The 24,474-nt window shown below is 62.3% G+C and overlaps 3 protein-coding genes and 1 long non-coding RNA gene across 5 annotated transcripts; 1 reads left to right on the plus strand and 3 right to left on the minus strand.

Moving 5' to 3' along the window:
• Positions 1-732: 732 nt before the first annotated feature.
• LOC116757785 lies at positions 733-3,308 on the minus strand. The gene is made up of 2 exons (XR_004351079.1): positions 1,326-3,308; positions 733-1,062 (listed from the first exon to the last, which is right to left on the minus strand). It is a non-coding gene; the product is annotated as an uncharacterized LOC116757785 (long non-coding RNA).
• Positions 3,309-3,724: 416 nt separating this feature from the next.
• Positions 3,725-5,374, plus strand: IFITM5 (interferon induced transmembrane protein 5). Its single transcript, XM_032640060.1, has 3 exons — positions 3,725-3,934; positions 4,084-4,369; positions 4,974-5,374. The coding sequence occupies exons 1-3, from the start codon at positions 3,762-3,764 to the stop codon at positions 5,184-5,186; spliced, it is 672 nt and encodes a 223-aa protein (XP_032495951.1). The 5' UTR covers positions 3,725-3,761; the 3' UTR covers positions 5,187-5,374.
• Positions 5,375-5,407: 33 nt separating this feature from the next.
• Positions 5,408-14,139, minus strand: PGGHG (protein-glucosylgalactosylhydroxylysine glucosidase). 2 transcript variants are annotated; one of them, XM_032640058.1, is made up of 14 exons: positions 13,663-14,139; positions 13,136-13,419; positions 12,607-12,817; positions 12,095-12,530; positions 11,157-11,276; positions 10,603-10,734; positions 10,269-10,380; positions 9,995-10,067; positions 9,766-9,902; positions 9,491-9,624; positions 9,266-9,361; positions 9,094-9,191; positions 8,809-9,038; positions 5,408-8,706 (listed from the first exon to the last, which is right to left on the minus strand). In XM_032640058.1, exons 2-14 carry the CDS (start codon positions 13,392-13,394, stop codon positions 8,651-8,653), a joined length of 2,094 nt encoding a protein of 697 aa, XP_032495949.1. In that variant the 5' UTR covers positions 13,395-13,419; positions 13,663-14,139; the 3' UTR covers positions 5,408-8,650. The 2 variants fall into 2 exon arrangements, with proteins under 2 accessions (XP_032495949.1, XP_032495950.1); XM_032640059.1 differs by having other exon boundaries at positions 5,411-8,706; positions 8,809-9,020; positions 13,663-14,137.
• Positions 14,140-16,097: 1,958 nt separating this feature from the next.
• Positions 16,098-23,758, minus strand: NLRP6 (NLR family pyrin domain containing 6). Its single transcript, XM_032641243.1, is given in 11 exon segments — positions 16,098-16,497; positions 16,939-17,076; positions 17,142-17,404; positions 18,698-18,857; positions 19,338-19,887; positions 19,890-19,988; positions 19,991-20,227; positions 20,230-20,699; positions 20,701-21,022; positions 21,297-21,335; positions 21,582-23,758. Coding segments are annotated over 11 exon segments (2,820 nt in total). The 5' UTR covers positions 21,985-23,758; the 3' UTR covers positions 16,098-16,358.
• Between the last annotated feature and the right edge of the window lie 716 nt (positions 23,759-24,474).

The following is a 24,474-nucleotide window of genomic DNA, read 5'->3' on the forward strand; positions in this document are numbered from 1 at the left end:
ACTGTGCCACCAAGGAAGCCCCAATTTTTTTTTTTTAAGACTTTTTTTTGATGTGGACCATTTTTTTTTTTTTTTTTTTTTTTTTTTTTGCGGTACACGGGCCTCTCACTGTTGTGGCCTCTCACTGTTGTGGCCTCTCCCGTTGCGGAGCACAGGCTCCGGACGCGCAGGCTCAGCGGCCACGGCTCACGGGCGCAGCCGCTCCGCGGCATGTGGGATCCTCCCGGACCGGGGCACGAACCCGTGTCCCCTGCATCGGCAGGCGGACTCTCAACCACTGCGCCACCAGGGAAGCCCCATGATGTGGACCATTTTTAAAGTCTTTATTGAATTTGTTATAATATTGCTTCTGTTTTATGTTTTGGTTTTTGGCCCCGAGGCATGTGGGATCTCAGCTCCCCGACCAGGGATCAAACCCGCACCGCCTGCATTGGAAGATGAAGTCTTAACCACTGGACTGCCAGGGAAGTCCCAAGAAGAAATTTTAATGAACCCAATTTCTTGCATTTTCTCATATAGAAAAGCACTAAAATCATTAACTGAGATGTCTGATCCTCGTGGCTATCAGGAACCTTTCACCGAGCTGTGTGCTTCACTGCACGCATTTCCTAGCTAAAACCATACGTGCACTGGCTTCTCCCCTACCTCTTCAGAGCAGTTCTGTTACCGAGTGCAGAGTCCAAGTTCGCACTGCTCCCGCACGACAGGCCGTTGAGTCAAGAGACAAGGTGATGGGGAAGAAGCAGTGACTTTAATCAGAGGCCAGCACACCAAGAAGATGGTTCCTAAAGAACCATCCTAATTCGGGGTAGAATTCGGGCTTCTTTTGTGCGAAGGGGAAAGGGGAAGCAGGAGGATCTGAGATTAGAGGGTGAAGGCAGATTGCAGACTTCTCGGAGCCACCTGGCCTTCAAGGAAGCGTAGCATTGCTTCGTTCTTCTGCTTGCTCACGCAGGCTGGGTCACGAGGCGCCTGCGAATCCTCAAGTCCTTAGCAGTTATTTTTACTTTACAGTCTTATCTCTGCGTATTTGCAAGGTTTCCAGGCTGAAAGCAAACTTATCTACAACAAGTAATGGCCATAAGTAACCCAGGACCGTGGGATGGGAACGCTCTTCAGGGAACTTAATGGGCTATTCGGGAACAAACAACATTTCTCTACTGTTTAACTCCTGGTGTGTGGGGACGGAAGTGATGGACTACATGGGCCGAAGAATGGGGGGGGGAGGTGGTGCCAGGTCTGTTCTTCCTGTTACGGTTTCTCAGAGGCACCAAGAGGCTGCTTCCCAGGCTATAGTCCTCAGTAACACCGTTAATAAAACTTACCTCACAGTTCTTGCATTGTGTGTTTGTCTTTCAGTTGACAGTTTAGTCCAGCAGCAATGCATTCAAGGCTGGATGTGCAACATTCCAGGTCAAACAAGCAGGTTGTCCTGACCCTGTGTCATCCACCACTGCTTCCCAAGGCCTGTCTCTCTGCTCACACCTGGGGCTGCAGGGGGATCCCTCTGGGACCAGATGATGGGTAAGGAAGAATTCCCAGCCCGGTTCTCCATTGGTCAGCTTAGTGTGAGGGAGACGGCTGGCCACAGGATGGGTCCTGGACTCCAGCCCACTCAGGAGTGGCCTGAACACCGGGGTGAGGGGCAGAGCTGCAAGCGAGTTACTTTCATTGGACCCTTGTCCCCAGAGGGGCAGCGTGTACCCCTCAGGAACTCGGAGCACCGACCCTGCACAGGAGTCCACGTCATATGTCATCCTCAGGGATGGGAACACAGGCTCAGGTCTGCCAGTCACGTCCCACACCTTACCACCCCCCTGCACCAAGCAGAGGGTGGGCACCTCTCCTGGCTCCAGTCAGCCCTCAGGTCAAAGGCCGTTAGGAGGTGCTGTGTGGCTGTGGGTAGAGTACATGGGCCCAGGACCCCAGGGCAGGACTGGGCAGCTCTGCCTCTTCACTTCCTGGACCACTGGTGCCTTCACGTTCTCCAGCCCTGCTGCTCTGGGCTTTGTGGGTTCAGAAGTTCTGTCTCCCAAAGCTTCCTTCAGGCGACACAAAAAGGTGCCGTTGACCTACGATCTCTGGATGCCCCTTTGTTTCCCATGCCTGGGTCACAGGCAGGGCCACTTGACTCTGGTCCGCAAGAGGGAGGGATGTGCCACACTGGGCCCCCTCTTGCCCAGTGTTATGGTAAATGGCCAAGCGCAGCACTCTTGCCCCAAGACAATCACGGTGACCAAGGCCTAGGTCTCTCGGAGAAGGGGCCACATCACACCGTGACCCATTGGGCCTAGCAGAGCTGGTAGCTGATGGTGCACAGAATGTCGCCCTGCTTTGGACACCTCTCAAATGTCCTCCAAGCTCCAGAGCTCCTGCGGGCTCAGCTCAGGCCTTTGCTGGGCCTTACTGCAGCTCAGCTTCTACTGCCACCCCATCCTGTTCCTTTTCCTCCCTTCTTCAGGATTGGACACAAAGAACCTCCCTATTCAATGTCCTTCTCAGAGTCTAGGAGCGTGGCCTGGAGTAACCCTGCAGGGCCTGTGAGCCACTGCAGTGACTCTGGATCTGGAGTGAGGTGAGGGCCCTTGGGGGGCGCAGGGGGCACAACTTGTTTTCTGTTGTAACAGGATCACTCTGGCTGGAGTAGTGAGAACGCCGAGGAGGGGGCCCCGCTAACCCAGGAGAAGGTGAGAGTGGCTTGGTCTCAGGGGTCACAGTGGGGGTGAGATTCTGCACATTCTGGAAGGTGGGGCCAAATGGATCCGGTGTGAGTGGCAGAAGGTGCAGGCGTAAGCCAAGGCTTTTGGCCTGAGCAGTTGGACGGGTGGAGCGGCCACCACCTGTGCCCGCAGAGACCGGGCAGAGGGTGCAGTGGACTGAATACTTGTGTCCCTCTCCCCCACTGAAATTCTAAAGTGACGGTATTAGGAGGTGGTTAGGTCATGAGGGTGGACCCCTCATGGTAGGGTCAGTGCTCTTATAAAAGGGACCCCACAGAGCTTCGCAGCTCCTTCCACCAGTGAGGAGCCCTGAGAAGTCGGCCCTCTGCAACCAGGAAGCGGGTCTCACCAGCACCCATCCACGCTGGCACCCTGATCTCAGACCTTCAGGCTCCAGAAATGTGAGACATAAATTTCTATTATTTGTGAGCCACTAGTCTAGGTACTTTGCTATGGGAGTCCCAGCTCAGACAGAAGGTTTGGGAGAGCCTGAGGTTTCCCGTTGAGGAGTTAGGCTGGAGATCCTGGGAGCCCTCCTCCGCGGAGCACGGCAATCTGGCCCTTTGACATAAATGTGATTGACGGGCACATAAATGGCATTTTTAGCCAACAGGCTGCTGGACCCTCTGGAGGGAGATGAGACCGGGGTGCAGACACAAGCTCAGCCCCGCCCTCCCAGCCCCCTAGCTCTGGATTCAGGAAGAGAAGCAACCAGCCAAGGAGTCTGAGAAGCAGCTGACAGCTTGTGAGGGAGGAGGGCAGTCCCCAAAGCAGGCCCTGATGAGCTCACTGTAGCACCGCACAGTAACAGTCCAGGTCACAGCTGGTCCCCCAACAGGCCACCCCCCACCCCCACCCCCCGCTCTCTCTCTTCCCTGCTGTTCTCTCCTGAGCACTGTTCTTTTCCACCCGGCAGGGTGGGCACTGATGACCAGGTGATGCGGTCAGCTCTGGGGACAGAGGGGCTGTGGTTTCAGCAGCCCTGGTCCCGAGGAGCCCCGCCTAGCCCTGCCCTCAAGCCGAGGCAGCGGCCCACCCACCATGGCCCTCAGCTGGTGCGTCCGCCTCCTTTCGTCCGCGGGGGCGGGGGCTCTGGGGGGCAGACCGCAGCCACCGCATGGCCCCGCCAGCAGCCTTGGAGGGGGCTCCCTAGGCTGGACTACCCGGACAGGAGGGGCTCTGGTGGCCCCGCACCGGCCCCCAGCCTCTACGGGGTCAGTGTTTCTCCGCGGGGAGCGGGGCTTTCTGGGGGGGAGGGGACTCTGCGGGGGTTGGGGGTTGGGGGGTGGGCTCGCGCAGGCGGGATGGCGGGGCGGGCGGGGCGACCGCTCAAGCCCGGGCTGTCATTTGTCGTTAAATTTAGCGGCGGGCCGGTCAGCCGGGCGACGGAGGGGACTATAAGCGGCTGGGGCGCCCACCCTCGAAGCAGAAGTCCGAGCGAGGAAACGGCGCTGGAACCCATGGACACGTCGTACCCCCGCGAGGACCCCCGGGCCCCGACGCCCAAGGACGACGGCACCGCCCACACGGCCCTCACGCTGGGGACGCCGCTACCCCCACCTCGAGACCATTTGATCTGGTCGGTGTTCAGCACCCTCTACCTGAACCTGTGCTGCCTCGGCTTCCTGGCGCTGGCCTACTCCATCAAGGTGGGCCTTGGGGCGCTTCGGGGGGCCCAAGAGCGTTTCACGGGGGCTGCTTATCGAGTTGGGGTGCAGGAGTATCCACGGGGCCATCCGTCAGCCTGACGGTGGTGGGAGCCCCTCCCTCATGAGGGCTTCTCCACTGAGGCTGGGGTGCTGTTCATAAAAACGAAAGGGGGGTCTAGTTTGTCCCAAAGAGCCCAGGGTCAACGGGGCCTCACCCAAGGGGGTCTCTTCCATCAAACGCTCTCAGCACCTCTGAGGACTCCCTAACCTCGGAGGTCCTTGGAGGCTGATGCTGGCCTGGGAGGGCCACTGGGTCTATAGCTGGAGTGGGAGGATGCAGGGTCTCCTTTCGGCCCCACTTTAGGCTGAGCCCCTGATGACCCAAGGCCCCCTGGGCGGGCCAAGCCCACGTGCCCAGCTGGGGACAGTGAAGGGAGTGGGTGGAGCCCGGGCAATATCCCCTCAGACGACACCCCTCTATCTAGATTTTGGGTCCATCTCGGGTCCTCCAAGGTGTGGACCCAGCAGCTGCCTGGGACTGGGTGGCAGGCCCCACCCAGGCCCCAGGCAGGTGTAGAGAGCTGGCCCTGCTGCTGGCCCGCAGGCACGAGACCAGAAGGTGACTGGAGATCTGGAAGCAGCCCGGCGGCTCGGCTCCAAAGCCAAGTGCTACAACATCCTGGCCACGGTGTGGGCTCTGGTGCCGCCTCTGCTGCTGCTGGTGCTGGCGGTGACCGGCGCCCTGCACCTGTCCCGGCTGGCCCAGGGCTCCGCCGCCTTCTTCAGCACCAAGTTCGACGACTCAGACTATGACTGACAGGCTGGGCCCTGTCCCCGCCCTGACCCAGGGACCCCAACCCCAGGGCTCCACCCTAATCGCCTGGAACCCTGACTTGCCTACGGGCCTGAGGCTCACCCTCCAGCCCCAGCAGGGGCAACTAACACTGACCCTGAAGATCCTCCACAGGGACCCCAGGGCCTCCCCCTCACCTCGATCGATGCCCCCAGTCCCCTAACGCCCCCCCACCCCCGCCCCCAGGCCAGCTCCTCCCTCCCCAGCTGCCAGGCTCAGCCTCAGTTTCACAATTAAAAGCTGTCTGGCTCCAGGAAGTGCTTTCCCGGACTGTTCCTGGCTGGGGCGGGGGAGGGTATCTTCCTGAGGGGAGCTACCCTAGGGACCACTGCAGCCACATCCCCCTGGACCGCCCCCAGCGTCCGTGGTGGACGCCCCACCCTGTCGGCTTGGCGCCCCGCCTGTCCCCTTTGCTCAGGCACTGGGCGGCCTGCAGCTTCTGGGTGGAGGCGCCTGAGTGCTTTGGAATGAAGTCTGGGAAGTCGGACTTTGATCTCTGCCGCTCTGTGGTTTAGTGGCCTGTCTTTCAGAATGTGTGTGCTGTGTCTCCGCGTCCACGCACCTACCCATCCCTGAGTCAGCGTGTGTGCACACGTGCTAAGGGGACTCCCTGACCAGTGAGACTTGTCCTTGTCCCGCACGTTCCTGTCCATGGCTGGGCCTGTGTTGACCTCCTTCTTTGGGTCACTCTGTTCTTGTGACCCTGCGTCCCTTTAATTCTGACCTGTCCCGGCAGTGGGGTCCCTCCTTCCTGGGTCAGTGGGGCTGGACACGGACACACAGGCACACAGACATGGTCACGCCGTCACCCGTGCACACGTCCCCCACGCACAGGACCACCTTCTGCGAGGGCGTTTTCCCAGTGCCTCTGTGCGGGTGCACGTTCTCGCATCAGTTACCTCCCTTATGTAACCCCCCGGCAGCCCCAGCAGAGCCTGGCAGAGTGGGGGCTGCCAAAGACACACGCACACCCTGTGTGGCTGGGGGCGAGGCCCCTGGGCCTTGCTGTGGCCGGGCTAATGACAGGGCAGGCAAATTGCAGGGGCCTTAACCACAGGGTGGCTCAGGGCTCTGAATACCCCACCCATGGTCCCTTCCCTCCCTTTGCTTGCCCACCCTGCCTGGGCTGGGGGCGTGGGTCTCTGTCTAGCTCCTGTACTTGGAGCCCCCAGAGTAGCCCCCCTCTTGTGACAGCCAACAGTTGGTCCAGCTGTCTCCAAAGCGTGCCAGCAGAGATGAATCCCGGCCGCAGGCCGGCGGTACCCCAGCCCCCTGCTGAGTGTGTGCTGCTCCGAGCCAGCCCCTGAGGCAGAGGTTGTGCTGGCCGGGGCCTGGGGTGGAGATGGAGCAGTGCCCCTTCCTGGGCGCTGGCCCTACATTGGACTAAGGACAAGGCCAGCGCTCGGACTAGGATGGAGACGGTGTTCCAACACTGAGCTCCAGGTTTGGCCCAGGAAGGGACCAACCCATGCTGGACACAGAGGCTGGGAGCTGGGGTCAGCCTGTGTGTAGCCGGGTACATGTCTCCAAGCAGGGGATAGTCTTCTGGTCTCCACATTTGGTGAGGGGAGCAGACATTGTCCAGCCCTTGCCCAGCTGCTGAGGACAGAGAATACGCGGTCAAGCCAGGCACAGAAGGTCACCAGCAACCCTTCCAGCCTGTCCTGGGCAGGTTGAAGGACCCTGGTCAGGTTCAGGCAATTGGCTGTCATGGGCCAGACCAGCCAGGCCAGCACACACATGCTGCCACCCTGTCACGGCCCCTTGGAGGGTTGCTCCTCCACAGGCACACACAAATGGCACACACGCGGCACGTATCAAGCTACGTCAGTCCTGTGGGTGAAGGGCCACCTACCAGCCCCACCTGATGCCTGTGCCCACAGCTGGCTCCAGGGCTGCAAAGGCAAGTGTCTGCTTCATGGGGACAGTCCCTGGCCACCATGCTGTGCTTCAGCAGACATGCCTGGGCCTTTGCGGCACTGCCACCGGTTGAGCAAGAGCCTGTGGGCCCCTGGGGGAGCCCCACCAAGTCGCGGGATCCATTCTGAGGCCACAGGCCCTCAGGGAGCTGGTCTGCAGCTCGGCCACACTCCCTGCAGCCACCCCCTTCCCTCTCTCCCTCGTGGGGCTTCAGTCCATCACAGTTTGTCTGCCTGGTGTCTGCTTCTTGGAGAACTTGGGCTAACTCTCCACTGAGAACAGAGAGCACGGTTTGCAGATTAAGGAGGGGTGCAGACGTTGACAGGACTCGCTTACTTGCTCTACGCGAGCAAGTGACTGTGCTTCCCAGCGGCGTGGAAGGGAAACTTGATCCTTTACGAAATCCTCACGTTCAGCAGGGAGCTTGTCAGCTCCTCACAGCAGACAAAGCTTGCCCACTCCTCAGGCAGATCTGCTGCAGCAGGCTCGGCCCTCGCCATGGCAGACACCATCTCGCCTCACCCTGGGGAAACCCAAGTCTGCTGTGCCAACTGAGGGGCTGAAGCCCAGGAGGAGACAGTGGGCAGAGCCTTGGCTGAGGGCAGCCTGCCCAGGACAGGTGGGCCCAGGGCCGTGGCCTGGAACTCACGCACACCTGGCCCCAGTCCTTCTGGCTGGTCAGAGGAAATGCAGGGTCTTGCTCCACACCCCACTCCCCTGCCTTCCTGGCTGAGGAAAGGCATGTGACAGAGACCATCCGACTTGACTCACGTGGCCCAGAGGCAAGAGGACCCAAGGACTGAGGATGCCGAGCGCTCACAACAGCCCAGGAGCGCCTGGACCCAGCCATACCTGATGCTCCCTCGTGTGACACAGAAGGGTCCTTTGTGAAGCTGCGATGCGGTGTCCCAAGTAATCCCACAGGAGACTGAGTCTCCCCCACGCCCCTCATCCTGCCGTGCTCCCCATCAAGGCCGGCATCTGCCTCTGTCTTCGCAGAACCGCTGGCCCTTCTCCCACCTCACCCTGTGGGGTCCTAGGGAAGGGGCACTGAGGGAGGGCAGGAACAGACATGCTGTGTGAGGCTGCAAGAAAGCTGACCATCTATGGGGGGTTGGGCTGGGGAGGGGCTCAGGCTAGAGGCAGAGTCTTGAACTTGGGCCAAAGAATCCAGACTTTCCTTGGAACCCGTGAGCCTGGCTGCCGTGTGGAGGAGGGTGGGAGGGGGCGGCAGGCCGGGAGGGCGTTGAGGAGGGGTGGGTGCAGCCAGCAGGGGCACCCGCAGAGGGAGTGGCCAGCGGGGAGGACCTGAGAGACATCTCTGAAGCCAACAGCCCTGGTCGTTTTGGGGGAGGGGGCAGGACTGGGCGGGGGGCGGGGGGGACTCGGTGGGGCTGGAGGGCCCAAGGGTGTCCCAGAGGGGGTCCTGTGGGCTCTGCGCAGATGTTTAATGTCTTCAAAAAATCTTTCCAGGAAACTCTTGGAGCAGAACTTGCTGCCCCTGCTTCCTACAGGTGTGACCTCTGTATCCGGCCAGCTGAGCAGGGAAAGGAGACCTTGTGTCCTGCAGGGAGAGGAGGCATTGTGGGGTGAGGGCACACACTGGGGGCTACCTTGGGGGTCACGTGCCCTGGACCCCTGGGTGGGTCTGGGAGTGGCGGCCTACCTGGGGACAGGGGGAGCCGATTCTGTGACGGCCACAGCTCAGCCTCCAGCGGCGGGGCCCAGGGCCCTGCTCGGGCAGTGACCTCAACTGTCACAGAGCCCTCGGAGAAGGAAAAGTCAAGCTTGCTCCCCTGGTAGGAGATGCCAGAGACGCACACTCCGGAGATCCCCGCTGGACACATGGGGTCGAAGGTCAAACCGGCCTCAGTGATCCTGCGGCGAGGGGAAGGTCTGTGAGGAGGGGGGTGGCGGCAGGTGGTTACCCTCTGCCTGCCACTGCACTCACCTGAATCCCGTGACCCCAAAGAGCACCGCCTGCAGGAAGCCCCCCATGCCTGTCAGGAAGTTCACGGCACCCGACCTGTCTGCATTCTCCGTCCACACCTGCAGGGGGCAAAGCAGTCAGTGCAGGAGGTGGGCGTGGTCGGCGTGTAGGTCGAGGCTCTGGCCAGGCTGACCTTGAAGGGCTCCGTGACGTTGGCGAAGCTCCTCTGCAGGAGGTCCCACGCCCGCCCGGGGTCCTTCAGCTCCATCCAGCCCACTGCAAACATGCTCTGGGGACAGAGGTCAGAGGTCACGCTGGGGTGAGGCCCACTGCGGGGGGAAGGAAGACTGAGGCCAGTGGGGCAGGGCCAGGGCTGCCCTGGGGTCCACCACCACCTCACACCCTGCAGTTTCCTTACCCAGGTCATGGCAGGGCCCTGGGGAGACGTCACAGCCTCATACATCTCCAGGTTTTGCCTGCGAACTTGAGGACTCAGGGGGAAGGGGACGGGGTACCCCAGGAGCACAACGTCTGCCTGCTTCACCTCCTCTCCTGGGGGGGAGGGGGGAGATGCTGCTGATGGGGTGAGGTGGGGAGGGCGGGGGCTGCTCTGTTGGAAAGGGGGCATCCAGGGCAGACACGAGGTCCTGTGGGAGGAGAGAAGGGCCCTGAAGGAGCTCCAAGTCCACTCACCAGGCTGGTACCCATCAAACTCAGGGTGGAAGTTCAGTTTCGGGTCAAAGGGCACCTTGATCTTATCAGCCACCACCAGCCACTGGTTAGGGACGGGCTGACCCAGGTCCTGGGCCAGGGCAGCAGCAAAGCGCAGGCTAGGAGTAGAGATGGGGAGAGGTGGGCTGCAGCCCTGCACTCCTGGTTGGCCCCCTGCATGGTAGAGGTGGGGCGGGTTCTTGGGTCTGACCTGTTCTGGACCAGAACGTTGGTGTACACGGAGTTGTCGACCCCTGAATGGTATTCGTCAGGGGGCATGACTCCTGGGCACAAAAGTACAAGGTGGTATTCAGTGCAGGGACTTAGGGACCTGCCCGATGCCAGTCGCCAGTGTGGGCCTGTCGGCATCAGGTGGTGACCACACGCTGAACTGAGGAGCACCCACCTGCTCCCCCACTTGTGACCATCCACTCCCCCGCCCCTGCCCCGTCATCCACACGCCTCCCACATGGCCACACTCTCACCCTTCAGGTGGAACTTCTCCTCCCCGGGGCTCCACTCTACGCGGCTGCACCAAAACTCAGCCACGGCACTGACCACGTCCCAGCCCCCAGCCTCTCGGAACAGCTGCAGGTCCTGGAGAGCAGGAGGTGGTGCGTCAGAGGCCGTGGCACCTGCGATTCTAGTTCCCACTGGTCACTGTATTTCTTGTCAACGCCTACCCTTCTGAGTGCCCAGAAGTGAAGGCCTGGCTCTGAGATGCTACGCCGGACCGGCCCGGACAGGAAGTCATGGCAGCGTGGAGGGCGTAGCCTCGCTAGGTAGGGGGTCACACGTGGTGGCACAGTGACACCTCACCTGGGTGGTGTGGTAGTACAGCCGGAAGGCCAGCACCACGGCCCCGTTGATGTGGATCTCCTGGGTCCCATAAATGGCCTCAGGGCAGACCTCTAGGCCGGAGCCCGCGCTCTCCCAGGCAAACTTGGCTCCCTGCGGGGTTGGAGTAGACTTGACTCTGCTCTCGGGGGGCCGGGGGTAGCCCACCCCGGTTCTCGACGCTCTCAGCCTTCAGCCATGGAGGGCAGACAGAGGCGGGGGCACCAGTTGTCCCGCGTGACCTCGTGGGGGCCTGGGGGCTCTGAGTGCCCTCTGTGTGGCCCCATCGTGGGCCAGGTGGCTTCTGCCCCGTTTCCACTGTGTACTTGCCCTGGGGCAGGGCAGTGAGGGGACGTCCTGTGGGGTCCCGGTCAGGCTGTTGTTCCCACACGTACAGTACAGGCTGGGGGATGCCACAGAGCCTCTATAAGAATCCAGGACATTCCAGCCACACCCACAGAAGGAGCTGGGGTGAGGGATGAAGGGTGGTCAGCCCTCTGGGGGGCCCCGTAGGGTACGTGCTCAGTCCCCCTCACCTGGTAGCCTAGGTTCCGGGCATTGTACAGGGCTCCACCGAGCGTCCGGATGCGGTACTGCAGGAGAGCCCTGGCGGCCTCCGGGTGCAACATCAGGATACTGGGGAACATCCAGAGGTCCTGCGAGCACAGCCGAGGGGCCCCCTCGTCCTGGCGCTCTCACTCCTCTCTCCCCATGGGCCACATCCAGCTCCCTCCTCTCCTGCCCCATCTGGGTCTGTCCTGGGTCTGCCCTCTGCCTGCCAACCCCACAGTCCCATCCCCAGCCCAGACGCTCCTCAGGCCTGGTCCCCAGCGGGCATCTGCGTCTGCCCAGGGCTCAGGCCAGAGTCCGGGCGTGGGCAGCCTGGTGGGGGTGGGGGGGTGCCTGCTCTGTTGCTCACCAGCTGCCCGACCCAGAGTGAGCAGCTCAGCCTCCCTGAGCCTCACCTGTAGAGGGAGCAGAGCAGCAGCTTCTCTGGCATCAGGAAATGTGCAGCAGCATCCTGGACCCTCCCGAGCCCAGCCGTCAGCCGGTCCTGGCTGCCTCACCTTGCTCCACCCTCGCTCCACTCAACAGCCACAGGGGTCTTCCCAGAGCCCACGGCTGCCCATGTCCTTCCCCAGTTAAAAGTCTCCACAGCCTCCTCAGCCCCCTCTACAACCGCTCTTCCTGCAGCGGTGAGGGCACCCTGCACAGATGCCCTGGACAGATGCCCTGCACCTGCTCAGTTCTGGGCCTCTGAACCTTCTGGTCCCCTTGCCTGAATCACATCACTCGTTTTCACCAAATGCCTACACAGCCTTCAGCCGAGACACTACTTCCTCCAGGAAGCCTTCCGTCTGCCACAGTCCCTGGGCCTCCCCAACCACAGCCCCATCCCATGCAGGATAGAGGCAGCAGCTCTGTGTACAGCCGGCTCTGCAGCAGGTGTGCGTTAAGGACGGATGGTGCGCACCTGGTCCCAGAAGACGTGGCCCCAGTAGCATTCCTCACGGCTCCCATTGGAGAGGCCCCCTGGGCTGAGGCCGTGGCAGACGTATCCTGGGGCCCCGGGCTGGGGCAGGGCACTGAGCAGGTAGTAGAGAGCTCCACGCAGGGCCTGGCGCAGACGCAGGGGCCCCTCCACATCCAGGCCACAGCCTGCCCAGAGCTGGGCCCAGGCCTGTGCATGGGCCATGTAGAGAGTGCGCCTGGCCTGCAGCTGCAGGGCATCGGCGAGGCAGGCCTGGGCTTCGGCCTGGCTGCCACCCACCACCGTCAGGAACTCCCACGTCCCGTCCTCCTCCCCTTCCCCAAGGGTCAAGGCTGGGGGCACCGGCGTCCACAGCATGTGCACCTCCTGCTGTGCCCCCCCAGGCTGCTCGGGGGTGAGTGTGTGGCCGTACAGGTACCTGCAACAGGATGGCTGTGTCTCAGGGACGGGCTCCCTCCTCGGGCTACCCAGCTGGCCCCCCGCCCCCTCCTCACCGGGCTCCCTGGAAGTCAGGACCCAGATGCAGGTCCAGGTCCGGGCTTTCTGGGGAGAAGGTTGACTGCAGCAGCACAGTGATGGGCCAGCTCCCTGTGGCCAAGCGGGTGATGGACACACTGAAGGCCAGGACGTGAGGCAGCGTGCGGTGGGCATAGATGCGCTGGGAGGCCCGGAAGCTGGGGCCCTCCAGGGTGTGCAGAAAGGAGCCTGGCGGGGCAGGGGTGGGGAGGGGAAGACAGGGCAACTTGCACACCCCACTCAGGGCCGCCGAGGACAGTTCCAAAGCTGCCGGCGGGGAGTGGAGTCACCTCTAAGCCCCAGGTGCCCTGTCTGGGAAGCGACAGCTGCACAGGCGCCGCCAGCTCCTGCCAGCCCAGGAGGCCCGTCCAGCTGAAGGCCTCACAAAGTGGCCTCTCAGGGCTTCCTTTTCTTTGGGAGTCGGCATCCTCTCGATGGGACCTCTGTCGGGTCTCCCACTCACTTGGAACAATGGCGGAGGGGAGGGGGAGGTCAGGCAGTGGCTACCTGTGTTAGTGTCCAGGACAAAGGTCTTGGTCAGCTGCTCTCCTGATCCTGCAGGGGCCTCCAGCTGGACGTTGAGGGGACTGGGCAGAATGGCCCGGTGCGTATCCCCCCAAGCCCCATTGTACACTCCGCTCACATGCAGTGTCTCGTGATACACGCGTGTGCCCAAGTAGGCATTGGTCACGGTGGCCAAGAGCCGGGGGTCACTGGGCAGAGAATGGGCAGTGAATCTGGTGGCGTCCTTGCCAGCATCCTCCATGGAAAGGTTGGCTCAGCGGAGGGGCCTGCAAAAGGGGGAGTCAGAGGCCCCCACCATTGGTTGGGCCTCCCTTTTCTGTAAACCCCGAAGCTTGCCTTGGAACCTGGTTAATGCCCCCACGGGTGGAGGGACGTGTGTGACCCACCTGGGCAGCCCCGACTGTCCAGAACCCCACTCCCAAGCCACCCCAGGAAACACCCTCAACCCTCAGAGACCCTCGCCCCCAATACTGATCTCCAGGGACACAGCAGAGGCCCCGGACTCCCACCTTAGGGCCTCAGTCCCTTCCAGCTCTCTCCGGGCGCACCGCCTCGAAGCCGTCCGGCTGGCGGGAAGAGAGGAGGCCTGAGCCGGCGGGCCTCACCCTCCAGGAGGCCGGCTGGGTACGGGGTGGGGTGCTGGCAGCAGCTGGGGGTTGGGTGGCAGGCGGGCCGTCGGCCGCGTCCCTGGGGCTCGCCGCAGCCCAGAAGCGTCCCTCGGCTCCAGCGGGTGGGCGCCGGCCCGGAGGGAGAAGTAGCCTTGTCACCGGAAGGCCCCGCGGTCCCCGCCCCAGGGCGCGCAGCGCGGGCCGGATGGAACGTCCCCACCCCCGGGGCGGGCGGGGCGCGCCGCCTCGACCAGTCGTGCGTGCGAGGCCGCGAGGAGGCCAGCTCCAACTCTGCCTTGAGTCTTCTCCAAGGGTGGAACTGAGAGGGACGGGGTTTCGGCTTAGGTGTCCCTTCTCTTGCCGCCGGGTCCTGCCTCTCTCCCTGAACCCCCGTCTGCCCCGAGAGGTGAGGCAGGTCCCCCTCCTGGAGCCCCGCCTTCCTTTGTCCCCGCCCCACTTTCTGGCTCTCCCCAGCCTCCTCTCTCAGCCTGTCTACCCACTTGCCCCCTGCCCCGCTGGAGGCTCCAGGCCCTGGGGCTGTCTGGACCTCGTCTCTCTGGCCCTGGTCTGACGCGAATGACTGTGCTCTGACCACTCGCCCAGCCAGAGATACTCGGATTCAACGTGTCCCTGAAACCTGCCCTTGCCGTGGCCTGCCCAGCACAGGCCATGGTGACTTCGCCCATCCCGCTGCTCAGGCCCGCTGTCCCACACCTACATCCACCGGCGCGTCCCCCTTCCAGGGCGTGCCCGCTCTCACCGTCCACCCTCAGTCCAGGCCGTGCTCCTGGGTTAGTGCAGTCCTTGCTCTGGCCCCACAGCCCTTGTCAGCAGACTCAGAGCCACATCTACCCCAGGAGTGGTCAAGTTCTCACAGCCTGCAGTGGTGCCCACCTCACTGTCAGGACAAGCCACCCAGGGCCCCCTCCCCACCCTCAGCCCCTCCCCCATCCCGCTGCTGCCACCCTGGCTTCCTGGCTGCTTCTGCACCATTCCAAGTGCGCTCCCTGTTATGGGTGGAATGTGACCCCCCAAACCCATCCGTTGAATTCTAATCCCCAGTGTGATGGTATTTGGAGGTGGGGCATTTGGGACATAATTAGGTCACGAGCTGTCAAGAACGGGATTTCTGCCCTTAATAAGAGGCGGGAGAGCTCGCCCTCTCTCTACCCTGTGAGAACACAGCCAGAAGACAGCCATCTGCAGGGAGAGGCTCCTCACCAGACACCAAGTTGACTGGCATCTTAACCTTGGACATCCCAGCCTCCAGAACTACGAGAAATAAACTTATCTTGTTGACAAGCCACCCGGTGTATGGTATTTTGTTATAGCAGCAGCCAACCAAGACAGGCCCCTTTGCGGCCTTTACACTTGCCATCCCACTGCCTTTTCTTCAGGACATCCTTAGGGTTGGTCCCTCCCTTCCTTCCGTTTTCAAATGCCTCGTCCACAACCAGATGTTCCCAGACTACTTACATGTAAGAGGAAACTGCTGGCTCCATCCCCCCAGCCCCCCTGCTTTCCCTTCTTCCTCGAAGGCCAGCTCCAGGAGGGCAGGGATTTTTGGTCTGTTCTGTGGAATGAATAACTGGATTATGGAAGGGAATTGGGGGAAGTGGAGGGGCTGACTGGGGTCCCAGAAGCTGGCCAAGTCCAGCAGGGTTGGGCAGAGAAGACTTCAGGATTCGGGGGCTGTCAGTCGCTGGCCCTGCCCATGGAGGCCAAGCCTCACGTCAGAGCTTCCTGCATCAGGGTGTTCCCCTGAGCTCACCCAGGAAACAGGGGCTGCAACCCTGTCCCACTGAGATGGGCTGGGGACCAAAGGAAAGAGTATGAACACCTGTTAGGATGCCTGGCTAAGTGCAACAGAAACCGACGAAAACAAATGCCACGGAGAATTTATCACCAGTGCACGGGGCGCTGCCCACCACGTGCGCCGTCACAGCTCCCGTCCGGAGCAGGGACTACTGCTCCTGCCCACTCCCTCTGGCCTGTTCCTGAAGTGTTCAGACAGCGAGCGGACACCTCTGGGCTCACCACACAGCCTCGGGGATGGCTTCACTCCTAATGCTGAGACCCAAACTCCTGAGGAGGGAGGGTGATCCACCTGCCTTCAGCCAAGGGCCAGCCCCTGCTTGATGCCCTATGGCTGGAGCCGAGTAGTGGGCTCTGGGTGCCCATACTGTGCATGGGCACGGGATCAGCAAACGGGTCATCCTGCACCAGGTAAAGGCCAACACACTGTAGGTCCTCAATTCCCGGGGGCGCTCAGCGTCACCCTTGTTGCTGAGGGGCGCCTGCAACGGGAGGGCTGGAGGGTCCCAGGAGAGGAGCGTGGGTGGGGCAGCAGTGGGGTTAGGGGAGGGGACCCCCTCCTCCTGGTGGGGAGGACAGAGACATACCTGTCCCCAGGGTGTGGGGAGGTCTCGGGGGCTGTCCAGGAGCAGGTAAGGGGCTGTGTCTGTCTGGGTCTCCCATCTGCCTGTCCAGGGCCCCTCAGGCTCAAAAGAGTTGCCCACAGCAGAGAGCACCAACCTCTCGCCCTTGGAGTGGGGAGGGCTACTCCGTAGGGCTGACTAGAGCCCTCCCCCAGGGCCTCAGGGGTCACTGCTGAGCCCTTTGTGAGGCTGGGGGTCGCTGTCCAACGCTGGGTGGGTGACGGCCAGTCCCACCTTTGCTGTCCCCACGGCCCGCAGCTCCTGCAGTGACCGCTCGCTCAGCTCCACGGAGGTTAGACTGTAGCCGTCTGCAGAGGACAGAAGTGGAGCTGGTGGGGGAAGGAGGCCAGGCTCGGGGAGGCAGCGACGGGGAGCTGTTGACCTGGGTTATGCCAAAGGCACACAGGGACGGGAGGCGGCCACTAAGGGGGCTGTCAGAGGCTGGGGGAGTGGGTAGGGACTAGGGGCCAGAGCCTTCGGGGGAGTAAAAGCGTGCCGGTCCAGACTGTGGCCATGTGCACCAGACACTAGATGGACATTTGGTCTGGCGGAGTGGTTGAAGCCCAGGGCTGGGGCCAGGGATTTAGGGGGTGGGTCTCCAGGGGCTGAGTCTCAGCAGGGTCCCTCGGGAGGGCCCTGGGCGGGACTCCTCTGTGAGGTCTGGGGGAAGCCCCTGGCGCCCACCCCAAGCCAGGGTGGAGAGGCTGTGTTCCCGCACCTTTCCCGGCGCTGCCCCCACCTGAGGCTTTGCAGGCGGCACCCTGGGAGCTGCAGGATGGCACACAAGTGGGTCGTCATAGTCCCCGACAGCTGGCAGCCACTGAGGTCAAGGGTAGTCAGCGCTGGGCTCTGCTGGAGCAGGCCAAACACGTACTGGGAGACTCCTGGAGGCCCAGCTGCTGCACCCTAGCGGGCGGTGCTGACCGCAGGAGCTGCTATGGGAGCCCCTGTCTCCCCCTTGGTCCCTTCCAGGCCGGCCCTCACCTGAGTGTCTGCAGCCTGCACTGGGGTCAGGCCAGGCCCTCACTCAGCACATGCAGGCCGGCCTCGCTGAGCCAGCTGTGGAAGAGGCCCAGCTCCGTCAGGGCCTCAGAGAGGTCTCTGCAGACCAAGTCGGGCAGTTTGCAGCGGGACAGCCTATGGTCAGGAGGTACATGGGTCCCCAGCTGTGCAAGCTGCCCACTCCCTGGGGGCTGAGGTTCAGTCTGCAGACGTGCTGGCTGCACACCTGCCTCCCTGGGCCCCACAGAGCTTCTCCTGCCCTTTGTCACCATGTGTGTCCCTGCTGGACTGCACTCCCCTCTTCCCTCAGGGTATTTTCCACCAGCTTCTGGATGAGCCAATAAGAGACCTCGTTCTTAATACGTCTAACTCCATATAATCACCCGCCAAGTGCAGGTGGGCTGAGCTTATTTAGTTAGCTGGGCATCATAAACAATGCTGCGAGGGACATCTTCATGCACTTAGCCGGGCAGCAGAACTAATGGGCCAAGTGCGCTGATCACTGTTTCGGCTCCTGATGTTTATGCCAAGTTACCCTGGGTCACCATTGACAACAGGACTGTTGCCTGTTTCACCACATGCCCCTTCGGTACTAGTTCCTACAGCCTTTCTTACTTTCTGCTTACTTGGTGGTGGTGAACAGTCATTGGAACGATTATGTACTAAGTACTGCCTCATTAATTCTCACATCAACCTTCTGAGGTGGAAGCTACCGGCTCCACTTCCCAGGGGAGGAAACTGAAGCTCAGACGGCAGACTGGCCTCAGAGCTCGCGCCCTGAACGCCTTCCACATCTGCTTGTAAGAATCCAGAGGGACCGCCCAGCATTTCACAATAGCACTGAGCAGCCTTCCTTGGGGAGAAAAATACAGTCTGGCCTTCTTTATCCCTCCCCCAGGATGCTCAGCTGTACTCTGCTTCCCACTCAGACTGGGGCCAAGCCCACTGTCCTAACTAGCACCTAAGCTGGTGCTGGAGCCCTGCCCCCATCCCCTCTTCCCTCCTCTGTCCTGTGTGGGCAGAGCCTGTCGACCCCAGCAAGGGACACCAGAGGCCACAGGTTCTCAGCCTGTCCTCTCAGCCATCCCCAGAAAGGGCCACACCTCTGTCCCTGCCCAGGGCTTTGTCCTGTTCTGCATCCCTTCCAGGGGAAGGGCTGGGGGCATGTTCACTCACATCAGGGTTGTTTCAGACCACACTGTCGGTCGGTCCACTCACAGAGTGGATTGCAGTGGGGAGCCCGGGGGTTTCTCATGGTGGTTCGAGAGCTACTAAGAGAGAAAGGAAGGTGAAGGCCCCAGCCCCTTCCAATCCCTCACTCCCGCAAAGGACTCCTTCCTACGGTCCTGAGGTATCGGAGCTGCTTCTGCCTCACCCACAAGCTGGGCCAGGACCCTCCTCCCTCTTCAGCCCAAGCCCAGAGTGAAACCACTCAACTGTGGCCACAAGCGCCTCCCACTGAAGCTGTCTATGCGAGTCCCGTGGAGACACGTCACCTGCACACACCAGGTGGGCCTGTCCTCGCACCTGCAGTGGGCATCCCCAGCCCCAGCCCCGTCAGCGTCCTGCCGTTCGTTCTCCCAACAGATGCTGAGCACCTGAGTCAGGTGCTGGGTTGGAATTAACTGTACAGAAACAACGGCACGAGCTTTGCCCCTGGAGGAGCAGAGGGTCTGGTGGAGGAGCTGGGTACGGGCAGATGTCGTGGCACACGGTGGTCAGTGGGGCATTTCTGAGGCCAAAATGGTCTCAGGCCAGCTGGGATGGTTTGGAGAGGCTTTGAGGATAGGCAGTGAACAGTATTCTGGGTGGAGGGAACAGTAGAAGCAAAGGCTCAGGGCACAGAGGGCGTGGTATAGGCCAGGACTTATGAGAAGGCATCGTGGTGGGTGGGGGGAGTGCTGGGAGGGTTGCCTCGGATGTGGGTGCTGAGGTGCGGGGCATGGTGAGGACACCCTGGGCGCTGCCTTGCAAGGAGGTGGGAAAACCAGCCTGAAGTCGTGCCTCTCCTTTGGGGAGCAGGCGTCAGGTCTGGACACACTCCCCAGGCCCAGGTGGACACTTCAGTGCATAAGATGCACACACGCCGCACACAGAGGGCCTGCAGAAGAGGGCCGTCCTGCTCTGGGGACTCACGAGCTGCCTCCCAGGCTGCCCTGTAGCCGCTTCATCAGGCCCTTCTTTTTCTTCTCCTGGGCAGTGGCCAGTCTGCAGCTAACCAGCTGCAGGGCCTGCCCCGCCGGGCAGCACGGCACGCAGTAGCTCAGGACGGCCAGGTCCATTCTGCTGAAGTGCACTCACTCCAGTGCCAGCTCACGGAGGCCGCGCAGGGCCTGGTGCACAAGGGCGCCCTCCTGCGTCTCGTACCGGCAGTACAGCAGCTCCAGCAGGTCGCGGAGCTCTTCGCCCTCCTCCTCCTCTGACTCCCCAGCGCCCCGGAGCGCTTGGGTCCCCTCGGTCCCCTCTGGCGCCGCCCTAGGGCAGCCCTGGCCCTGATCCTGCACCCACCTCAGGACTTCCTGCTTCCCGCGCTCTGAAACCGCGCAGCCGAAGTGGTGCTCGATGTCGCGCATCCTCTCTGTGTTCAGTAGCCCGAAAAGGAAGCGCGTAGTGAGCGCGAGGTGGCCACGCGGCTCCGGGTGCCCCCGCAGAAGTGCTCCTACGCCGCCAGCAGGTGTCTGGGGAGCCCTTCGTCCTCCAGCAGGTAGGACAGCACGGCTAAGAATTCCTGGAAGGTCTGGTCGATGAACCGGTAGGTGACCTCGGTTTCCAGCACGCCTGTCACATCTTCTTGCTGAGAAACTGCGCCTGGACTTTGGAGCCGCAAAGCTCCAGTCGTTCCAGGTCCTTCTCAGAGACCTGCGCCCTGCCCCCGAGGACGCCTTCGCAGGCCAGGCGACACAGCTTGTGCAGCTCTTCCTGCAGGCGAGGTCGGTCGGCCGCGGGCGCCGAGCTCAGGACGCTGCCGATGAAAAGCAGGTACACGGACGTGGTGGTCTTGGAGGTGCGCGACAGGTCAGGACCTGGAGCAGCTGGCGCAGAACGGTCCAGCACACGGCGAAGCACAGCGAGAACAGCGTCTCATTCTCCTTCGCGCAGCGGTAGGCACGCTCCGCCCTCCACTCGTCCTGGAAGAACCTGTAGAAGTACTTCTTGTCCTTGTCGTAGGGGCCGCGCACCTCGGCGCGCTGCGGGGAGCACAGGCGGCTCTGCAGACTCCCGGGGGCGGCGGCGCGCGCGGTCACCAGCACGCGGGCCGTGGGCAGCAGCGCCTTGCTCGGCAGGCCGCCCAGCATCCGCGCGCCGCTCGCGGCCTCAAGGGGGTCTGTGCAGGGCGCGGCCTCGGCGGGCCCTGGCGCCGGCAATTCGTCCACGCCGTCCAGAATGGACAGCAGCCGCGTGGACTGCGCTAGCATCTGCCGCACCGGCGCGTTGCGGTCGGGGTACTGGTCCGGGGTCAGGTCGGCCAGGCTGCACGTGCGCGGTCGCTCCAGCACCCTTGCCCGCCGCCCAGTCGTACAGGATTTTCCTGGCCGCCATGGTCTTGCCGATGCCCGCCGGGCCCTGCAGCACCACGGTCGGCGGTCTCTGGCCCTCCCCGTCGCGGCCGAGCAGGCGGTTGAAGGTGTGGGTGTCAGATCGCCGAGCGCGCTCCGGCTCCGGCTCTTCCGCGGGCCCCACAGCCACGTGCTCCAGGGCAGCGCTATCGGGCGCGATAGGCAGTTTGCTGAAGCGCTCGCTCATCTTCACGGAGCGAGCGTCCCTCTCCTTCACCTTGGCGTGCTGCCGCAGCACGTGCTCTCGGTATTTCTTCTTGTACTCTTGGGGGCAGGGAAGGGCCGGACAGAGGAGAGGGGAACAGGGGGTCGAGGAGGAGGCGGGCTGTGTCAGCCGACTCTCAGGGGCCTGTTGCCCTCTCCGCCGGGCTCAGACCTCAGTTTCCCCTGTTGCACCACAGTCCCCCTCCCATCCGCGCTCCTCCCTGGGACCAGCTGTCAGGAACCTCCGAGTGACTTCGAGGACACTCGTACTCCAAACCCAGGGCTCAAGGCCCGGACAGCTCGGGGCCTGCGCCTCCCGCCGAGAGAGACCTACCGGACACGGAGAGCAGCGCCTAGGAGCTGAGGCCGAGGCCTGGAAGGGAGGAATGCGGTGAGGCCCCGCCGACTGTGCGGTGCGCGGCGGGGCGCAATCAGGGGTCGGGGCCACCCGCAGGATCGGAGCCCTGGGGCCCGCGAATTTGTGGACGAAGCGCGCCCAGGCCGGGAGCGCCCCGGGGCTTTTCTGGGGAAGTGGAAGGATGGAGGCCTGTGGCCAGGATCTGCCCAGGCGGGAGGGAACGGAGGGCGGGGACCCTGGCGAGCCCCACCCCGCGCTCGCTCCGCAGCCGCTGCTCCTTGAGCAGCGCCGCCACATCGCGCACGCCCGCCCTCTTCAGGGTCTTTCGCGCCGCGTCCAGCCTGCGCTCCGGCCCGTCGAAATGGATCAGGTGCTCCGCGAGGTCCACGGCGTCCGCGCCCTCCAGCCGCCCCCACGGTTTGCGGAGGCCGTGCAGCGGCGCGTCCCGCAGCTTGTGGCGGAAGCGCTTCAACCGCTCCTGGCTTAGGTCTTCGAGCGCAGCCAGGAGCACCTCCCGGGCGGCGGCAGCGCGGGCCTCCGTGCTGAGGGCGGGCGCACGGGGTTGGCACGCATGCCGTGCCCCGGTGACCCCGGCCCCTCCCCGCCGCTCCGGACCCCAGCCCCGGGCGCCCACGAGCGGCAGGGGCTTAGACGCGGCCCCCATCTATCCAGGTGGCTCCAGGCCAACGCTCGATAGCGCTCTACCGGGAGGGTCGTCCTCTCCTCCCAGCACCCCTACCGAGGACTTCGCTCCAAGGCGTTCCAAAGCTTTGGGCGGGCACTGGCCGCCGCTGACCCCAGAGTCAGGGGGTGCCTTCCTGCTCCGCACCTACCTTTCTGCTCATTCTTTTCCACGCATCCAGGTCAAACGTCCAAGATAAGATGTCTACCAGGGCCTGTGCTCTCCCCTTTCCTCCTTTTCCCTCCTTTCCCTCCGTTCTCTTCCCCAGGAGCCCGGAGCAGTTGGCCTCAGCAGGGAGCTGGACTCACCACCTGGTCCAGGCTGTGTTCCGGAATTGCCCAGGGCATCCGTGCTCACTGGACCCTTTGGTGAGGCCCAGCCTGAGGGCCTTGCACCAGAGGCAGAGACTGAGCCCCTGGTGGGGGACAGACTCCACAGATGCCCTCTGGGGGGATGGAGTCCCTAGAATACTGAGGCTGGGGGACAGCCGGGGAAGGACGTGTGAAGGACACGGGGCGTGAAGCCCCAGGAAGGCAGCAGGGGGAGGTGGAGGACCCAGAGGGCTGAGGCCAGCCGCACTCACCCAGAGCGGGAGCCTCTGGCTGGTCTCCAGAGTCTGGCCCCGAGGTCTAGCACTGAGGGGCAGAGGTGGGGATCAGAGAGGCGACCCCTCCCTAGCCTGGCTGGAGCCATAGCCTGGGGGCATTGTCCGGCCCCGTCCGTGCCGCAGACCCAGGTGCTCAGCTCGGCCAGCGCTGGGATGTCTGTCCCACAGTCACCAAGCTCCCAAACTCAGGCACTGTGGCGCCTTCGCACGACCGGTGTTTAAGAGCTCTGCTCAGTGACCTTTGGTTTTCTACTGTTCCTTTATTCAGTTCACGTTCTCTAAGAACCCATGGGGTGTGGCAGCGAGGCATGGTTGTGAGAGGTAACTGCAGAGCAAGGTGGGCTGTATGGAGGAGGTGGCTGGCTCGGAACAAGACCTTAAACTTTAAGGCCTCAAGATTGGTGAAATTCTGAAGGCAGAGGTGAGCGAGGGCTTCCTAGGTAGAGGGGGCAAAGGAGGGACATGCACAGTGTCACGGGAAAGGAAGGCTGTCACCCAGGAGCCAGGAGAAAATGGGACAGGGAAGTGCTCTGCGGCCTCCCAAACCTGGCTTAAGCAGGCTGATGAGAAGAGCTTTGGACATGAGGCATGTGTATGACTGATGGGTGACCACATGGGACCCCAGGAATGCGGGTTTCTACTGACAGTGTCTGCCTGTGTGTAATGTGGGTGTGTGTGTATGTCTGTGTCTGTTGGTGTGGCCACCCTAATACTGTGTTTGTGTAAATGTATCTATGGTAGGCTATATAATAGTCCCCAAAGATATCAGCTCCTAGTTCCTGGAACTTGTGAATGTTCCCTGAAATGTCAAAAGGGGCTTTGCAGGTGTGGTTAAATTCAGGATCTTGAGATGGGGAGATTATCCTGCATAGTTATTATTGAATGTCATCACAAGTGTCATAGGATGGAGACAGAGGGCGCTTTGGCACACAGGCAGAAGGCAGTGTGACGCTGAGGCAAGAGGCCAGGCTGCTGGCTTTGAGGATAGAGGAAGGGGCCACGAGGCAAGGAGCACAAGGAACACAGCCCTAGAAGCTGGAGATTCAGCTGGAGAAGGAAGACATTCTCCCCTGGGGCCTCCAGAGGGAGAGTGGCTGAGCCATCACCTGGGCCTCAGCCCAGTGAAGCTGACTTTGGACTTCTGCCCTCCACGACTGTAAGAATATATGTATGTTGTTTTCAGCCGCCGCGTTTGTAGTAATGGCTAAGCAGCCACAGGAAACGAACACAGCATGTCTCAGTGTGCATTTCTGTGAGAGTGTGTCTGCAAGAACGGGGCTGCGGCATCATCACTGCCTTTCAGGCTCCACAGGTCATCCCTGTGTTCAGTCCTGCTTCCTTCAGGAGCCTTGAGAGCTGTCCTTGGGGAGGGAACCCAGAGTCCTGGGAGCCTCTGTTCTGCTGCCCCTTCCCCAGGAGGAAAGTGTCCACAGAGGTTCCCATTCTACCTACGAGTTTTGTTTCTATTTAAGACAGACAGTCCCCACCTCTCCCCGAGGAAGGCGCAGGGAGAAGGGGAAGGCTCTGTTTATCCGCACTCACACCTCCCCCAGGGCGCCCTCTTCACTCTTTCCTGCTCCTAAACTCCTGCTGCTGCCCTGCACATGGGCAGCCTCCCGGGCACAGAGCAGGATGGGTGACAGGAGAGCCTGGAGGACACACTACCAGCACACTTCCTGGTGGGAGGGGCACGCTGTGCTTTTTAAAGAACGTGAACAAGTCTCTCTTGTTCCCACAGAGGCCTGAGAGGACAGAGCCGTGTGCCTGCCTGGTGTGTTGGAGCAGCCCCACCTGGGCTAGGCCCAGAGCAGGGACGAGACCCTCCCTCCAGACCACAGTGTGGGCAGCGCCCAGCAAAGCAGAGG

Source organism: Phocoena sinus, chromosome 8 (assembly GCF_008692025.1).
Source record: "Phocoena sinus isolate mPhoSin1 chromosome 8, mPhoSin1.pri, whole genome shotgun sequence".
NCBI lineage: Eukaryota > Metazoa > Chordata > Mammalia > Artiodactyla > Phocoenidae > Phocoena > Phocoena sinus.

Bases quoted from the DNA above. Each gene is read 5' to 3' on its own strand.
- IFITM5 (XM_032640060.1), top strand. From the start codon at position 3,762: ATGGCCCTCAGCTGGTGCGTCCGCCTCCTTTCGTCCGCGGGGGCGGGG. The intron at 3,935-4,083 runs GTCAGTGTTTCT...CGTTAAATTTAG, and splicing joins CGGCCCCCAGCCTCTACGGG to CGGCGGGCCGGTCAGCCGGG. The intron at 4,370-4,973 runs GTGGGCCTTGGG...GCTGGCCCGCAG, and splicing joins CGCTGGCCTACTCCATCAAG to GCACGAGACCAGAAGGTGAC.
- PGGHG (XM_032640058.1), bottom strand. From the start codon at position 13,394: ATGGAGGATGCTGGCAAGGACGCCACCAGATTCACTGCCCATTCTCTG. The intron at 9,192-9,265 runs GTCAGCCTGGCC...TGCCCCCTGCAG, and splicing joins ACGTCACGGAGCCCTTCAAG to GTGTGGACGGAGAATGCAGA. The intron at 9,039-9,093 runs GTGAGTGCAGTG...CCCTCCTCACAG, and splicing joins TTTGGGGTCACGGGATTCAG to ACCTTCCCCTCGCCGCAGGA.